This window comes from Chroicocephalus ridibundus, chromosome 5 (assembly GCF_963924245.1).
Source record: "Chroicocephalus ridibundus chromosome 5, bChrRid1.1, whole genome shotgun sequence".
Lineage (NCBI taxonomy): Eukaryota > Metazoa > Chordata > Aves > Charadriiformes > Laridae > Chroicocephalus > Chroicocephalus ridibundus.
The window spans coordinates 18,378,878-18,398,346 of record NC_086288.1 but is presented as its reverse complement, the minus strand read 5'-3'; the positions used below and the strand labels follow the sequence as shown (position 1 = coordinate 18,398,346).

The 19,469-nt window shown below is 40.3% G+C and overlaps 1 protein-coding gene across 1 annotated transcript in view; it reads left to right on the top strand.

Moving 5' to 3' along the window:
- Positions 1-19,469, top strand: part of FAT4 (FAT atypical cadherin 4) — a 149,796-nt gene that overhangs the window by 94,443 nt on the left and 35,884 nt on the right. Inside the window, exons 7-8 of the mRNA XM_063336202.1 lie at positions 13,474-13,654; positions 17,985-18,235. Coding sequence (XP_063192272.1) covers positions 13,474-13,654; positions 17,985-18,235 — 432 coding nt within the window. The remainder of the gene's footprint in view (positions 1-13,473; positions 13,655-17,984; positions 18,236-19,469) is intronic.

The following is a 19,469-nucleotide window of genomic DNA, read 5'->3' as shown; positions in this document are numbered from 1 at the left end:
CACAAGCTGTAAGACTGGAGTGCGTGAATTATAAATATAATGACAGGCAAAATGATGGGCCATGGAAATAACATGATAGTGTTTAGATTGCAGATGCTCCCCCAAAATGTCTTCTAACATAAACACGAAGAAACCTACAGGCAGCTATTTGACTGTGTCTTTATGGGTCTGTTTCTACCACATAAATCATCTGTTTTGCTTTGCTATACCCTTCTTCATGGCAAAATGGTTGGGAAAAGAGACTTTCCACATATTTTTTTTTCACCCCATCTGGTGGGGACGCAGCGCTGGGTAAACATTCAGTTCTGGCACCGTGACAAGAACCGGTGCAGCCGCTTTTATCATCCCTGTCTTTAACTCTTCGAGCAATTTTCTGGAGCAAATGTTAGCATTCCGACAGTCCTCCTCCTCTTATTTATTGGTTGCAGGGATGTGGAGTAGCACATCTGGAAACCTGCTAGCTGCACAGGACTACTGTTTAAATAAACTGCAACCGCCACGTCTTGATTTGGTTGGTCAGAATGGCACGTTGCCACAATAAAACCGAAGTCAAAATGTGATGTTTCTAATTAGAAGCTGTGTTCCTGAGGGTTTTTTTTTTAATTATTTTTTTTGAATTATCTATTTACTGATTTAGATAAATAGTTCTGAAAGAAAATGAATCAGTGGACTCATTATTATATTTAGTTAGCTGTTCTTTGTATACATCCCTGGCCAGTATGAAAAACAACCATATGTTTTTTCTTTAGAAAATGTTGGCCCCCAACTTATGCATTCTTTCCTTCAAGAATGCAGGAGGGCAACCAAGCAGAGAGGTTATATCCTCCTCAGGAATTCTCTTTTGAGATAGGCTTTTGGTTCCCTTCAATCCAAAAATCAAATGAAATCTGACAATGTAGTTGTATTGTTTTTTTAACGCATTTTAAGATATTTCCCAGTTTGGGGTGACAAGTAAAGGATGACTGTATTTTCTATTAATGGTAAGAAAGAATCTCCAGGGTTAACATTGTGTGAGATTTATGTGACTGGGCTTGAAGACATTTATATTCATCCTGTTTTCTTAGCATACACTGTATTTGTAGTTAACGGGCGGTCTACAGCATGAAAAGATGTTGCCTGAAAAGAACGAGTTGTATTTTAAAAAACAAATTCAGCTATTTTTAAATCTTGGTGCTGTCAAAACAAACAAGCAACTCGCAGATTTCAGTTAGAGATGTCCCGTTTTGCATGCTTTCTGCGCTATGTCTAAATATACACATCACTTCAGGCGTCGTGAGCTAAATGAAGGTGGCATGTGCTTACCTTGGTGCTTAGCAGTTCACACGATGATTGCTGTCTTCTACAGTCGGGTTTTATGCCACAGCTGTTTCAAAATTAGTGTTGGTTTCTGTCCCAGCTCCATTTATTTCCTTCCTCTAATGGAAGCTCTTCCTTGTATCAAGCTGTCTGCTTGAGTCTAGTTCTACAGGTTTACTATTTTACTAGTTTTATTATTTTTGCTCTTTTAATACAGGTACTAAAACTATCATTTCAGTAGTTTTGCATGATTTTTTATATTTATTTCTAAATCACACAGTGGGACAACTGAAATGGCGACAGACTTATCATTCAGTTCATAGTGCTTATTTTGTCTTACCGTCATCTAAAAATCAGGAGAGAAGAGGATTGAGAGTGGCTTTTTTGTAGTTGTGGGAAGCTAATAGCTTCACCCTTTCATGAAGCCTAGAAACTGTTAGCACTTTTTAATTTTTCTCTAGAAGACAAAAGCTCAAATAGCTATTTAGAAAATGGGTTTATGGTAAAGTCAGTCCAATGTCCCCCAGATAGTAATTTTCAAGGAAGAGAGCATATCTGTGTCTATACGATGTGACGTATTTACTCCCCAAAGGACATGAGGGCTTTAGCCCATCTCTTCAGAGGACCGCCCCGTGAGATGCGCAATCCAGCCCCAGCATACCATTCGAGGGATTTAGTCTTCTATTTTGGAGTTAAACCTTCATTATTAGATCACTATCTTCAAAATAGTTCAGTGAGAGCTGAGCTCTGGGCTAAATCCAAGCGTCTGTGCTCTCTGGAGTCTGGTGCAGGAGAGACGTATGTCCAGGTTGGCAAAGGGCTCAGGCTGGCCAGCACAAGCTGAAATATCCATGAAAACAATGAAAATTAGTTTTTTACTTAGGTTAAAATCATGGACAGGACTTCAGCTTTGAAACCAACTCAAACTGGTGGTGGACTTTATTTGGATAAGGCAAGCGGAGTTAGAAATACGTGTTAAAGATGTTTATTCTCTATAGCTCAGATGTCCTTGTGGACTTTTCTAAAAGTCCTCAATTTAAGTGCGTGCCTCTCCATTCAAACATTTCTCGCGTGTGTAATTCCCTTTCTGCTCTCTGTTGGGATCGTGGAGAATCCAGCGAGTAACTGGTGGGCTTATTTAGGATGGGATAAACTCCTAGCTGAGGTTTGCTCTCCGTTTCACTGCATTAAACAAAAGAAAAAGAAAGGAAATTATTTTAAATAATGTAAGATCTTCTAATTTATGGCTATTAATGTATATCTCGATAGATTCTACCTCAGTATGGATGCAAATCCCATAATTGTTTTGTTTTGTGTTTTTAATAAACAAGCAAAATCCTAATGAGGTTAATGTACTTCTCTTTTAGAGTCTAGAAAAGCATAAGATAAGATACAGGAACACAGCCAAAAGTTTTAATCTCTCTACAGACATTCTTGGAATTATAGTTGAAAATACCAAGTTTTATTAGGTAACTAAATCTTTCTACTCTTTGTATCCCTCATAAGTAAAAGAAATCCAAACTATTGGTAGAAACATCATTATTTATTAAGAATTTTTGGTTAGTCTTAAACGTTTGTGCGAATTGTTGTTGTCTCTTTCAAGGAACATAATTTTATGCCACTTAAAAAGACTGAGTGTACGCAATGGTCTTTCTTACTCTGTCTAACTTGACAGTTAGACCTAACTTGACCTCATAACAATGAGGTAAACAGGAATATCCAGTAATTCAGTGTTGTTTCTCATCATCCCAAAGTTCTTACAACAACCTTGTAAAAATAACAAAGGAAGAAAATAGAAATAAAGGGCTACAAACACCAGCTTTGCCAGGGATGCGTGTGCCATGAACTGTCAAAGCTGCTCCTTCTTAAAGGGTTAATCTAATAAAAAGCAATTATCGTCATCTTTCATACAGGATTACAGATTTATCTGATTAAAGTTTGAAATATTTTCAGTCATAAATAATAAAAGTATTGATCTATGGTAAGCTGAGATGAACTGTACCTTGTACTGTACTGTATGGAAGACATGACATAGTTCAAAGAAGTTCTTACTACTCTTTTTCAAGTAGCTTATCTGCTTGTTAGGGATATTTTTTCTCTTTTATTTCCATCCACGTTGGGATGGAGATTTCCATCGCACAGTTGGGAAAATGTCCGTTCTTGCTTTGGTTGCAATACCATTGTTTTCTCAAGTTGTGTGATTACATCTTGTGTTAATTTCTTGAATGTCACCCCATGTTCTCAAAAGGCTCGTGGGCACTTATGGTCGTATGTAGCATATATGAATGGGGTGCAGTCACTTCTAGGGGGCCTCCTGAAATTAGTGTGGAGTTTGTTAAACGAGCTGGTTATCGTCCTTATCCTCAGTATCATCTCACGTGCATGGTCTTAAGATCTGCTTCTCTCAGGCCTACCGCTGTTGCAGTACAGCTTTATTGAATGTATATGGGACAGTCAGTTAGGCACTGTAAACAGTTTACCGGGAACATAGGGAAAGTGATGAAAAAGTAAGAGTTGAACATATGAAATATGCCAGAGAAATTCAGTTTTCATTGAATTTTACCGTGGTGCAGAAAAACATTGTGCAGTATTCATCCAAATGAATGAAAATGTGACTGTCCTCTTTAAGCTGTCTCTGCTTTTTTGCTTTGCTATTACTTCTTAACTTCTTGGTGCTGGTTTGAGGAGCGGGGGAAGTGGGTATATCTCCTTGAAATAAACTTTATTTGAACTGGAAAACAAGCTAGAATATAATGCTTAATATGTAGGATTTAGTAGATGATCAAAACTTTCAAGGAAGACAGAATTGTCAGTTTGTAAATTTTCAGGCTGTTACACTTCCTCTCGTATCTCTTCATTCATCAATCTTGCTATGATTAGTTTGGAGGTTTTAAATGAAAATTAATTTAAAAATATTGCCCTTCGCTTACATCACTTTTATGTGAAATTCTACTTCAAACGTGCTAATGAATTTGCTGAACATAATCTGTTTTGCAGAAGAATAAGATAACTAGAGTAGTCATTATGCTATGCCATTTTTCAGCCTTTGAGAAATACTAAGATTTTTCCAGTCTTGGTGATCTTAAACCGTTTTTTAAATTAAACATTAACACCTTATAAATTGAAAGCCTGCTAGCTTATTCTTCAAATACAAAGCTACAATTTCAGGAAGCCTTAATTGCAAGGCTAAAACAAGTCAAACATGCACATATGGCCTGAACACTTATCCTGCTGGTTAATCTTCACTATTTATACAGGGTGTTTTTAAAGCATAATTCAAAATCATGCATTACAGGAATTTCGCTGTGGGATACTCAGGAGTCACAAGCAGTCAAAAATTGCCGTAGTCAGCAGTCCCTGCAGGAGCCAGCTTCTCTGTTTTTTCTGTTTACAGCAATAACTTATAACAAGGAGAAGTAATTTGGTGGTTTTAAGAAAATATTTTTTAAAATGTCTCTGCCTTTCTTTTAAGTGCAGTTCTACTTTCTTTAAATCTTACTTTGGTCACCAGAGACCTTGGCGGTGCACGTGGCCATGCCCACCCTCCCAGAACCGCCAGCAGTGTGGGTACAGGGAGATCATAGAACCATGGAATGGGTTGGGTTGGAAGGGGCCTTTGAAGGTCAGCTAGTCCAACCCCCCTGACATGAGCAGGCACATCTTCAACTAGATCAGGTTGCTCAGAGCCCTGTCCAACCTGACCTTGAATGTCTTCAGGGATGGGGCCTCCACCACGTCTCTGGGCAACCTGTGCCAGTGTCTCACCACCCTCATTGTAAAAAATTTCTTCCTCAGATCTGGTCTGAATCTTCCCTCTTTCAGTTTAAAACTGTTACCCCTTGTCCTATCACTACACTCCCAGATCAAGAGTCCCTCCCCAGCTTTCCTGTAGGCCCCCTTTAAGTACTGGAAGAGGCTCTAAGGTGTCCCTAGACCCTTCTCTTCTCCAGGGTGAACAGCCCCAACTCTCTCAGCCTGTCCTCACAGGAGAGGTGCTCCAGCCCTCTGATGATTTTTGTGGTCAATGCACCTTTACAGCCAGTCATTTGCTAGGGTTTTTTATGAGCATTATATTCAGCTGTGAAGAATTTTCCTTAAAGATTCAGTTTCTGAAACATATTTGGAAGAAGGCAACTTCTCGCTCTGAGATTCAGCACAGTTCTGGATAAGAAACTTACGATACCTGTGTCTTTCTGAGCACCGTCTCCAGTGACCTATACCTTTGACGTTAATGGATTACAAGTGTGTGTCAAGGGGTTATGGCGCATGGAATTAATGCTTGTGCCTTTTGTGGAAGAAGAATAAAACCTGACAGCCACAAGTCGCTAACTGGGATCTGCTGATGTCAGCAACCCCGTATCCAGCTTACGCTGTGGGCGATGGAGCGGGACTCCTTCAGCCTTTCCTCCATACGTTTTGAAATTTGCTAAACAAAAGCAGCAATGGGGAAAAACACTAAATTGGAGGAATATATTATCTACCATTTTTTAGATGTGTAAGTGGTAAGTTTATGATAACGTGCGTGTGTACGTGTAGAAAGAGATTGTTACATGGAGGATGTAGCAAGGTGGGGGTCGCTCTCTTCTCCCAAGTAACAAGCGATAGGACAAGAGGAAACAGCCTTGAGTTGCGCCAGGGGAGGTTTAGGATGGATATTAGGAAAAATTTCTTCACCGAAAGTGTTGTCAAGCATTGGAACAGGCTGCCCAGGGAAGTGGTGGAATCACCATCCCTGGAGGCATTTAAAAGATGGGTAGATGTGGTGCTGAGGGACATGGCTTAGTGGTGGTTTTGTCAGTGTTAGGTTGATGGTTGGCCTCGATGATCTGAAAGGTCCCTTCCAACCTAGATGGTTCTGTGATTCTATGGAACAGCTTAAAGTTGTGCTAAATATATACTATACTTTTGCTTTATTGCATGTGGTTTGTTCTCAGTCTGTGTCTGTGTTCCAGTTGGTCCAGCTCTGTAATGGTGCCACAGCTTTTTTGTTCTCTCTGGGTAAACCGCTGCAGGTAACTTGTTCTGATGAGCAGATCAAAGGAAGAGAAGAGGGATAGAGAAATGTGTATATACATCAGAGGACTTAAAACTGTCTCTGTACGCCTGTGTTGAGTCCCATCCTTTCAACAGCATATGAAATGTATTGCAATGTAACGTTGCCCCTGTTGTGAAACTGCAAAGCTCAGTGAGTTCCTACGATGCAGTCAGTCAGGAATTTTGATAGGAAACCATCCAAATGTAAAAATCACATGGGTAAAACCAGATGATCCCATCTTGCAACACTATCTGGGACAAGGATTTCTTTTGCACTGTCAAAACACGTGTGAGTAAGTGTGTTTGTGCACATGCCTCAGCCTAACTGTGGCTGGGCATATCATTGCTTGAACAAGCTTGGACTCTTGTCCAGTAATGTTTTTAATTTTTTTTTTAACTTTTGATGGCTTATTTTCCCACATTTAGGTCTGTCTGCTTCCAGCTTCTTTAGGCTGGTAGATGAGGGAGGATATTAAGGTTTCTAATAGCTGATGCAGTACAGAAAAATACTTTTTTTTTTTTTTTCTTGTCAGATGGTCCTTGCAGAGGTGCCAGTCTATCCCAACAGTTACCTTGTTTTTTCAAGTAGAAGTCCTGTTAAACCAGCTTTGGGTACAACTACTACTACTGAGGAAAAACTCTGATTTGACACACTCAGAAATTTGGAAAATCTGGGTTCCTGCATGGTCTCATTAACCGGTCACCCACTGAACTGAATGAGAGTAAGGCTAGCTTCTAAGCTTTTTATTATGTTTGTTTGTTTGTTAACTGCTTATTTCAGCTTTTGTCTCAAAATACACTAGGTTCGCTGGTTTTTTAAGACTTAGTATGGAAGCCTGTAGTGAAAAATTGAGTAAGGAAAATAAAACACAATCAGCATATCCAGCCAGGACAAATATTTGTGGTGCAATCTTGTAAAAAGAACTACTAATTTTTTTTCATTTCGCATACGCACTTTCTTTTGTGTTCCCGGTAAATGAGTTAATTTAAGGTCATCCACGTTTCAAATGAAGCTTCCTGTGCCCTAGAAAGCCAAAGCGTAATGCAAGCTAGTTGCATTTTAACTTACTGTAGCTCCATATTTATTTTAAAACTCAGCAGTTGTGTGAGGCTCAGCACGCTCTGTCTGCATTTAAATGCATTTAGAAAGATTGGCCGCTTTATTGTGAGAAAGGCCTTGTTTACTTGAGTGAAAAAGTTAATGCTCTGTAATAACACATACAGCGTCTAGTCCTGGGACTCATTCACTGAGTGTTTGACTGGAGAAGTGAAATCCGCTTTGTTGCAAAGCAACACATTTCAGTGAAGCAAAAATTCCATTTCTGTTAAATCGCTTTCCAATTTTCGGGATAATGATGTGTTTAATTTACCACAAAACATGGTAAACTGCCTGCAGTATGAGTTTCGATTAGTCATTTAGATTCATTTTATTTAATTTTAATCCCTTTTTTTCATTTTAGTGAAATGTATCTGTAGGGGGTTTTTTTGCTTAAGTTTATTGTTAGTTTGCTAGCACTTAATTTTGATATTTTAATGCTGGCAAAACCTTTGAGTTCCTGGTTTCTGAAGGGAATGATGGTTTTACTATCTGGTGCTAACCATGGCACAGACAGGACCCAGAAGCCATTAAAGCTTCAAACAATATGTGGATAATGTGCTGAACACATTCTCCTATTTCTAATTTTTACTGTGAGCTGTACAGTACCACGCAGCCGAGATAATTTCCAATAGCATCATCTTTTCCTGAGTTTTCTTGAAGAATGTAAATGGCTCTGCAAGTTTCCTTCAATTGTTTGCTTTTACTGCTCCAGTACGCTTTGTAATCGTTCCCCGCTCGTGCTGGTGTGTCCAGCGACGGTGTGGAGAGCTGAACATACACTCAAGCAGATGGTGTGCCGTGTGTTTGGGGATTACAGGGAGCCGAGACAGCTTACCTTCTCCCTTCCCCAGGACCAGGTTGGCAGGCAACGTTCCCTTCTTCTAAGGGCGCATGAGTAGGCCAAGGCAAAAGTGAAAGGGGTCTTTAGATGCTTCCCTTGTGGATGACTCCATGGCTCATAAGCATTACTGCAAATTAGGGGAATGAATGACTTATGATGAGTTCACACAGAAACGTATATTGTCCTCTCTTTGCTGGTTGTCCTGCATTTAAGAAGTAGAAATTGTTGGATGAAATGATATTTCTCCCCACTGTCACCTTCCTGCATTTAGTTTCCTTTCTTCTACTTGCATTGGTGCACGTAGGCAATATTTTTCATCCTCCTTCTCCTGGATGGGGGGGAGGAAAATGTTGAGAGGGTTCGTTATAACGTCTAAGCTGACACGTTTCCGGTATCATCATATTTTTGTGGCGATCAGCTGCAAACAAGCGTTGGGGACTGTGGCGGAAGACCAGCTTGCAGGTCTCTGCCAGTCCCACCCTACTGGGAGAGAGAGTTCCTGCCCCCATCCTGCCGCCTGACCGCCCCATGGTCCCCCCTACGGCTGTTTCTTCATGTCACCTCCTCAAACGTCCCATGCGGAGAGGGGAACCACAGCCCAGCGCTGGCCAAGCCCCGAGGTGGCCTCTTGTAACCTCCCCCTGTAACTCGTCCTCCACCGCGGGCCTCCAAGGAGCAGGCTCCCAAGGTCTGCTCCTTCTCTTCGTCCCCAGACACATGTTTACTTGCAGATGTAAGCAAAAAGCTTAAATTTTTGGAAGAACATCCGTGGGAAGCAATTTTCTTCCTGAACTCAGCAATACTATTTTGACACTATCCCAGGTTAATCTTTATTTCAACAATGACGTGTGTGGACATTTGTGGGACTGTCTGCTTAATGTATATGTACAGCTGTCACCTAGAAAATAAGCTGCTCGGTTCATAGAAACAGACCCCAGCACACAGAGATGGGAAATTCAAAATAATGATGATAATAATAATAATGATAATATATTAATGTCGGCATCTTTGAAATTTTAAAGATTTGATATTCACTGAACAGTCAATCCAGTCTCTCCCATTTAGTTCACATTTATGTGCTCCGGTTATTAATCATTTGATTGTTCTTTCATTCCTCCACCTTTCTAGAAAACTTTTATTCAATGTGGATATCCCAAGCCTCTGTGAGACGTGGTATTTTTGGATTTTAAAAAAAACCAACCTAGTAATATAAACTACTAGTATACGCTAGTAGTAGTAGTATAGCAGTAGAGAAATGCTGTAAATAAGAGGTTGCTGACAAAGAAACAGTTGCTGCTCCTGCTGAAAAATAGTTCAAACTATTATTGAAAAACGAAATTTTAGTGGAAGTTCACTAAGGGAACAGTGTATGTTTCTTTGTGGCTCTGGTCCTCAGGGCTGTTTGTAGGAGTACGCAGAGGCTTGTGCAGCTGTGTACAGCGATTTTATATAGGTTGCAACATGTCTGGTTTAACATGTCTGGTTTATTAAAACCAGTTTGGGGGGCATCTTGAGTGTTTGGCTAATATTGCAGAATTTACACAAAATTAACTACACTTATTTTTATGCAAAATATTAAGTGCAGTTTAAAGAAAAAAGGGATGATGCTGTAGCATAATAAGAATAACTGACTTGGGGAAGATTTGCTATCGAAGCAAAAATAAGAAATCTGGGAACTCAGCCTGACCATGGAAACTACTTCTCTCACCACAAATATGACATGTACATTTTATGAAACCTACTTATTACCAGGGGCCAAATTCTGTGGTCCATATGCAAGCACAACTTTCACTGAAAGTTCACTGAGGACGATAGAATTTGGCCCCGAGCTATTTCTTTTCCATAGAAAATTACTTCATTTGTAATTTCCTCTTCTTATATTTCTCAGTAACTGCAGAAATGTGAGCTCGTCATCTAATTTCAAGTGTACAAAAGCTTTGAGGACTCTCTGTGAAATTGCAACTTTATCGTTCAGTGTAATAGAATAAAGGAGTAAATTTGTGGACGTGATGTTTTACTTAGAGGAAAAAAAAACGTCTTTGGGTAACGACATAGACAGGAAACCAATGTAGATGCGTGAGTTTTTCCATCTAAGTGAAATGAGAAAGGTTTGGGGTTTTGAGCTGAGGAGCAGTGACTTGGGGCGTTGCAAACAGCTGAATTAATATTGGACGTCTGGGTTGTTTCTGCGAGCACAGCGCAGCCACAAGCTAGCGCTGAATGAGAGCTGGGTTACTTACGTTGCCCTAGCTAATTTTATTAGCATGGTGGTGCTCAACCTAGGCTGGTACGTTCACTTCTCTGAGGCTAATATAAATGTGTCCATACTGCGCTGTACAGTGCCTTGTAGATGCATCCAGTGGGGAAATGGAATCGGAGAATAACAGCACAGAATATCTATGGGGCTGAGGCTGGGATTTGACCCTTGGAGCGTTCGTTTGCAAATTCAGATTCCTCGGAGGTGAAAAGGGGCTTGTCGAAGTCAATCAGCTGAGTCAAAAGCTGCTGCTCTCAGTGTAGTCCTGAGCAGCTGCCCATAAGCAGCTATTACATCTGGCATCCTTTTTGACCATTTCTGTTATCATAGAATCATAGAATGGTTTGGGTTGGAAGGGACCTTAAAGACCATCTAGTTCCAACCCCCCTGCCATGGGCAGGGACACCTCCCACTAGACCAGGCTGCTCAAAGCCCCATCCAGCCTGGCCTTGAACACCTCCAGGGATGGGGCCTCAGATGTGACCAAAGATTTAATAGCCGTGCAGGAGAAAGAAGAAACCCCTTGCGGCATTTTGCTGTTAGCGTATGTCCACATGGTACTTTGCCAGCAGACGTGAATGTGTTCTTCCCATTCCCCTCTCTCCACCAGCCCTGTGAGCGTAGATAGAGCTCGGTCCTCCCAGCCAGGACAGAGCCAGCCCGCAGAGCTGCGCTGGAGCCAGTCCCATCACCGGGTTATCTCTAAAGGTGCTGCCACTGCTGTTCATTTTTGTGAATAAACTGACAGCGTGAATTTTCTGCTGTTGGCTCTTTATGATAGCAAGTACGTTTAAAACAATGAGTTTCAGATTTTAGCTGTGAGTTAGCTTTCTCTTCCAGACTGAACTGCGTTACTGATACTCTTTGAATGTGACTTACCCAAGATTAGTTTCTGAATTATGTATGAATTGTTTAATCACCTGTGAAACTTAACAACTTTCAACTTTTCATTTCATTAGCTGCGAGATGAATGTCAATTAAATGTGTTTGGAAGGCTAGAGTTGATGACACGTGCAGCAAACACCACCAAGGACTCTGTTTCATTTAATGCAGTAATAATAAACACTCCACAGACAGTATTTCAGCAATCAAGAACGCTTTTGCAGTCTTTTCTATCTATATGTGTTTGGCTAAATGAGAAAATCGGGGGGAGGGGGGAAGAAGGGTAAAAAATGAGTCAGACTTATTGCCTTAATGTAACCTTCCTGGCTGAAAGTATATTAATTGGCAAAATGGATTACCTCAGATGAGAGCAGAGAAAGGCCTCCATTGTGCGCGGCCGTGGCATGAAACCTATACTCTTTGGCTTGCACGTTCTGTCCTCGGCACCATGATCCATCCCGTCCCATCAGCTAGCTTCAGAGCCAGCCTTGCAAGATTTACAGCACCTTTCAGTTGGGAGCTCTTTCCTTCCGTCCGTTTGTGCATTAAGCCAAGTTACTTTGAAGTGTTTCGTGGGGAAAAACCTCCTTTCCCGTGCAGAAGCTGCTCCCAGCTTCTTCCCACAGTGCAGCGTTGGGGATACTTCAGCCTGCAAGGGTTAACATGTGGGAAAATGGGTCATTATTTCTTCTTTTCTACAAGAACTCAATGCGTGGAGCACTTGCCAGGACGATGTGAGACCCAAGAGCACGGTCTACCTCCTTCCCAGCCCTAAGGTTGAGGTCCAGCAGTAATCTCAGGTAACAGTGACCGGATTATCTGCTGGGATGGAAGGACCAGGGGAGTCCCACGGGGGCTGCCTGAGTTTTGTCAAATGACAGCTCCATGTAATATGCTTGCCTTGCAGCGAAGGCTCGAACCAGTCTCTTGCCCAAAGCATTTCATTATCGTTCCTTTTTTCCCCAGTCCAGCAAATGGTGAATTGTTGTCTCTGAAGGGGAAAGTGACACAATCTTGAGTAAAACAGGCATGGTCATCATCTGTCTCTTGAGTAAAAGGGGCCATAGCTCGTGTGTTCTATGCTCCACTATCACTCTTTCCTTCTCCTTTTTGCTATGTAGTCAAAGAAAGGAATGATCCCATTTTTTTCAGGGACCCTCAGTGAAGAATTTGGTTAGCAGAAGATGTCTTGCTGATTCTTGGCTGAAAATAAGTGTAATAGACGGCAAAATTAACACCAACTTGTAAAACTCTTCTTTGTCCTTTTTTTTTTTTTTTCTGGATTTGACAAAGGAAAAGCTTAAGAGAATAAATACTGAGAGATTGCACATGAATAAGCACGCTATTTCTCATTCGTTTCTGCTCAGAGTTAAGTATTAGGATAACAAGGAGGATGAAAGCCGTAGGTTAAATAAGTTCAGTCCGATTTCCTGTAAGCCAATATCTCATCTGAGTGAGCATTATTTGCTGCTATAGATGGTTGCTTCTATGGAGAAATTGAGTCTGAACAGGGCTGGAGACTGTGCAACCTTCTCACCCGCTCGGAGAAGGTCTCCCCAGGTCAGGGGCGCGACCGGCAGTGGAAAAGCCGCGCGGAAAGCCTGGGGTTTGCCACTTTTTCCACTCTATTTGTTCTGCGGATAAATAAATTGAGGGCTGGAGTTTTCACGGCTGTCAGTGTGCCACCTTTGAACATCTTCTCTTAGAGAAATAGGAAAGTCAACCACATGTTCAAATTGGTCCTAATTGTTACAGGAAGGCTTCTGAGCACTTCCAAGACCATCTTTTTTTCCGCTGAGCTTGTATTACAAAATATTTCTGGAATTAGATGGAGCAAGAAAAATAACAACTACTTTTTTTTTTGTTGTTGTTCTTTCACAATTTGTACTTTATGTTGAGCTGCCTTTGAAACAAATCTGACCTTGTCCTGTATGTTGAGTTGGCTTTCTTGCTCTGTGAACTGTGACATGCTCAAGCGCCAGGCTTTAAATAGGGGATGGCAGACCTCGGATTCGCATGGTGGGATTTGTAACCTCTAGCGTTTTGTATCCCGCTTTCCCACAGGGTCTCCTGCCCTCACTGGCACCGGAACCATTGCTGTCACGGTGGATGATGTCAATGACAATGTCCCCACATTCGCCTTTAACGTGTATTCTGCCACGGTCCCGGAGGATGCACCTACGGGGACAGATATTTTGCTCGTAAACTCCTCAGATGCTGACGCTTCTACAAATGCTGTTATTAGGTATGTTGTTCACTGTTGCTGTGTAATAATAATAATAATAATAATGCCTCATACCTTGCCTGAAGATTATTTTTTTTTCCCCAGCATCCATCACCAACATGCCATAAAGCTGTAAGACATAAAAGGACAGCTGTGTATGTGTAACTAAATTATTTCGGCAAATCTTGGGGGGGGAGGGGGGGGCGGTGTTGTTTGTAGGCTTTTAGGATTATATTAAGGACAAGTAGAGTTGCAGTGTTATTTTACTTTTTTACTCAGTGAAAAGCAAGCGAGTTTAACTTGCACCTGAAATGTAATTATTAATAGGCTAGATTTGGATTTCTCAATCAGCATGGAGGTAGATGCATTGAAAAAGTAAAAACCAAAGAAACCCTGAAACTCCAAATAATATCATAAATGGATTAAGCACTTAAGCTTGCAGTCTTTATATATACATTCTCTGCATAAAGAAATATGATATAAACTGTGAATGATCATCATTACTGACTGCCATCAGCTTCTGCAGCCTTTGGGAAGGTTTTTGCCTTCTATTTAGCATTGCTTTTAGAATTGAGGCTTTGTAATGAAGGATGTAGTTAATAGAAATCTTTTAAAATGTATTCCTGAAGAAGCAAGAAACTATTGTTCTTGGAGGCTGACAGACTTCTTAAATGTTAATCAAAGGAGCTTTCAGGAACGGCGTTGTGGGGAAGGAGAAGGTGTACTTTTCAAACGTCATTAACAAATTTGCTACAGAAGCTGACTTTGGGGCTTTCATTGATGTTAGTATGAAATCACTCACCCTAAAAAAAGTACAGAGTGTATTTTGCAGCTCTGGTAATTTTTAAACTTTAATTTTTAAGATAGGCAAACCTACAAATCAGCATAACTTTTTTGCATAAAAATGTCCAATCTAGTGGATAGCATTGTGTTAGTTTTGTGATAGCATACATATGTTTGGGGAAGGCTTTGGTATCTTATTTTGAACTTTAAATGGCTTTTCAAACCTCACTGTAGTTTAGATGACTGTGTATATGACTGGAAGCATTTATGCTAAATTGGCCAAGCAGGTACAATATCACCCAACATGCGAAAACACGTGTTACGGGAGAGGCCGCGACCACTTAGGGTCAGCAGAAACCATGACCTGCCTCATCGCTCATTCACATCTTTTCACATAGTAACTGATTTTCACTGAAAATCGGGGTGTTCGTTGCGTAAATTTATGGTCAGTTACTCTCTTCAGTTTAGAATGAAAATTACTTGAGGCAAGGTGTAAAGTTTATCCCATTCGGAAAACCAGGAAAAAGTTAGAATGTGGCATTTTTGCTTTAAATACCAAACGGTTTGCAGCGCTCGGTTGATGCAACTTGACTGGGCTCTAGGCTGAACACTGACCGTGCCCAGCTTCACAGACAAGAGTAATGAAGGTATAAGTGGCGGTGACAAGCTGAAGATTATCCACTGAGGGCTGATTTATTGCTAATGGAGTAGAAAGCAGACTCCTATTAGTCATTAATCGGAAGGACGCGTAGGTAATCTCATCACATTTAACTGTTGTGACTGCAAACACCTGTATCTCTCTGTGTCCAAACTTACAAAACAGAGATATAAAAGTAGCTTCTTTACTTTTGTTAGTTCACTTCAGTTCATTCTTCATAGTCCATAAGAGTATCACTGTGGTTGTCTTTATTTTTGTTATTTTTTTTTTTTTGAAAAAGGAACTAAAATAAACCAGATCTATTGTATGGCAAAGCGAGTGTGTATATAATACTGTAGTATTTTCTTTCCAACTAGCTACATGCCAAAAATAGAAACTTTATGTTTTGGCATCTTTGAATATTTGAAAAGCATCCAAAGTTACCATTTATTAAATTGTGAAACAATGAAGCTTTTAATTCTATTCACTCTCACTCTAAGAAACTATTTCTGGCAAGCTCCTCTTGAAAAAAGAATTCTGTACAAAGCATGAATGATTGTAAGGATTGCATCCCATAATCAGAAATTATCAGTGTGCTCTCGGATTTCTTTAGTGTGGTTGAATTGCTTTAATATCTCTGCCATTAGTCTTTGTCATTCACTCAGTACCTCATAGTAGAACAGTTGATAAAAACATATTTTTTTCCTTCATAAGTAGCTATTTAAAAATTGTTTCAGGTTTTGTTTTACACTTTTTAGACTCGGGAATGTACTTTTGTTTTTCTTGGACAGAATTTGTCCAGATTCAGCATTTAGAGTCTTGCAAATCTTAAAATATGACTGGTATAACAAAACTGGCAAAAGCCAGAGGGACCAGAACACGTGAGGTCTTCTTGTCAGAGGTGCTGAGCACTCAGAACTCCTTTTCAGTCTCGTTAGAGCCGGTTTCAAAATCAAATCTTGTTTTTCCAAAGATAGTATGTAAAACCCTCTGCTAAAATTTTCGTGTAAAATCAAAAAAAATGGACTGTGTCGTGCAAGAAGTAGATAATCTTCTGCAAAACTGTTACATATCCGTACACGCCGACTCTCTTGTTTCTGGTGATAACCTGTGAAGTCGTCAGAGGAGGCTGACGAGGTTGTCAATGGCAATGCACACTTGAGCAGTCTTGTTAAAGATAGTATAGATAAGAGGGGTCAGCACAGACTAGTCGAAAGGCCGGATTTTAAGCGCTTCAGTCAAATTCATTTTATACTAGTTGTCACCATTAAAGTTTTGGGGGTTTGGGGTTTTTTTTTGGGTTAGGTTTGGATTATTTTTCTGTAACTATGCTGAGACACACTTAGATTGTCCAATTGGTTTGCATGCAGGTGTACTCAGGTAGAATATCCTATGGCAAATGTAATTTGTCTTTATTCTCTTTTTTTTTTTGAAAAAAAGATTTTCATAGCATTCTTCCAATGCTAAAGCTTGATCTCTTCTATATATGTGGAAATACAGAAGACAAATCCCCCATCTTCTGCGACACCTCACGCGGGGTTAAAACATTGCAAATCGCAGATGAAATTTGCCCGTCCTGCTGGTGTTTAGGGAGATTTAAACGGTGCTTCAGGCTCTGTGCACATTCGTTCCACCCTGGATACCCATTGCTGTGGCTGGAGAATAATTACATATGGCCATCGTATTATATCATAATTAAGCAATTAAAGTATGCTCCTGGCATTCTGTAGAGATTAATGACTGAACAGGAGAAGCTGCCACAGCTTATTACACAGGCTGGCTGTCAGTCCTCTAGGTAAAGCTTCTGGCCCGCGTTACTATTTCCGTCATAACCTGTTCTGAGTTTAAAAAGGTGAAGGTAGGAATATTGCTCTCTTTCATAAAAGCCATTTTCTTCTGAATCTGATAGAACCGTATACTTGAAAAAAGCTGCTACTGTGCCATACCAGGCTTCTCTGAAGAAGCAATGCTCATCACAGCTGTGTTGGTTTTCGGCAGGGTTATAAAATTGAGTATGGGAATTGTTCATTTTAGCCATTTTTTTGTTTCTTTTGTTTTGTAGAAAACCCATTATCTGAATTCATAAAAAATGTAATATTAACCGATTACCTTTAAAAATACAGCCCAGTGCTCCCCGTATCTTTGAGATTCATTCTGTAGCGAACTCAAGCTGGGTAAACGTTCAAAGAGAAAGGACAAACTCACCGTGCTAGTAAGCCAGAGGTGGCCTGTACAAGGCACTGCAGTAAGCACACAGTCACTTCTTATCAAATCACATTTTTGCTCACACACAGGGATGTGTGCACATACATACACACCGATCAAGGGTCAAATTCTGGTCCAAATTAGTCTCTGTTAATGTAGCTCTCTGGTTACTAATTTGCTATGAATTCCTGTGAATTAACATAGAAATCTTGACTAGCACAACTTAGCTCAGTATCAGTAAACAACATGAACTGTAAATCTTCATATTATTTTGTAAAATTGTCATCCTGTTATTTCAGAAAATAGTATTTTTTCTAATTGTATTCTGCGGATTCAGTTAAGAGGGTATGTCAGCCTTTTGGAATATTGCTTAGTGCATTAGCCCAGGGAAATCAGTACAGGAGGATGCCTCCAGCAGGCAATTTTGGGAGTATATCCGACTGGATCTCCAAATGTACAAAGGCTCAGTCTGCTCCTCGTTTACTAGGAATCTGTCTGTGTTCAGGAACTACGCTTGGAAATCCCCAGAAATGTAATTTACAGGTTTTGAAATATGTCTCAGAAAAAAAGTGAAGATACATGGACAGTCAGGAGAAAATCCATGTGTTGATACCCATCAGCATGGTGGTCTGAAGAGTATAGAAAAATCATTATTATCTTAAGGAGCAGGCTACCTTACGAAATACTAATCAAATTTTTCCTCCTTGCTTTTTTTCTTTCAAACAGCTATAGGCTTACCGGCGGCAATTCGCAATTCACGATCAACCCGTCAACAGGACAAATCATCACCAGTGCTCTCCTCGATCGAGAGGCGAGGGAGAACTACACTTTGGTGGTGGTGGCGAGCGATGGGGGCTTCCCCAAAGCTCTCTCCAGTTCCACCAGTGTGCTCGTCGTCGTCGCCGATGTGAATGACAACCCGCCCAAATTTCAGCACCATCCCTACGTCACCCATGTCCCATCACCTACCACTTCAGGTAAGCTGGCAGTGCTTGGGATGCTTCAGATTCCATCAACATCTTACCCAATGCAAAGCTGTGCCACGAGGAATGTTTCCAAAATGTTCCTCTGCAGCTGTTTTCCAGGTTTTGTTGTTTTCGTGTCGCATGGGAATGAAAAATGGCAAGGCTCAATAAATCACCTGCAATTTTTCCATCCAAATTCAATTATTTTCCTGCAGTTATGTAAAGGAGACATAGTGTAAATGAGCACCCACTCAAACAAGTGATTAAATTATTTTGCCAGGGTTAGGAAGGCAACGGCCTCTTTTTTCCTCTGAAAGTCCTGCACGTAGATGTTCTTTTTCCACTCTGAGCAATTCTTAAAGAGGATTTTGTCAACCTTTTCCAAAAAGGTCGTGTCTATATCAGGTGTTAATTATGTTACCTTTCCCTGAGCCAAGTGGTGAAGTAAAATAAGATAAAAATAAAGCCAAGCAGCAGCCTTCCTTTTGTGGAGCCTACACCCAAATTAAAGTGACTTCCCTCAATGTAGGAATTAATTCCTGCTTCAGTTTATGTTTAAACTAGCCTGATAAATAAATACATTAGAAATGGGTAAGTCCAAAATACTTATATTTTCTACTTGCAGAATTGGCATCGCAAAGGGAAAGGAAAGATAGTATGTGTATTTGCATGAGGATGGAGAGAATTTACTGAAAGATTCTGCCACGCTGAGATTTTTTTTTTCCAATATGTAAAATGGGTGAATACCAGGACCTCTACTATCTCAAAACAGTAAAAGGATTTTATAAAGCGATTGCTGAATTACCACAGATTCACCAAACTGCCGTCAGAGTGGTTGGCTGCGGAAGTCTGCGACGCTGTGTGTTTTCACATGCTTGGGCATACATGGATATGTGATGCATACAAGAGAGGATTCCAGGACAAATGGTTTACAAAACAATTTTTACTTTAAAAGAACAAAAAAAAAAAAAAGGGCTTATTTCCACGTCTTGGGTTTTCTCTCTAAATTTTAAACAATTGCAAATACTTCTCCTTTTTATGGAAGAATGAATTTGTTTACATTTCTTCCCCGTTTCCAGAACAGCATTATGAAATTATTTTATTATTGCATTGGTGAATCTTTGTGTGTTCTGCCTAGAGCACAGTGCCTTTGTGTGGTTCTTTTTGGGGTGTTTCTTTAAATGTGTTTATGAGGAGTACACTTAGGTTTAACTGATGTTTTCTGGCAGTACCTTTTTGGGTGTTT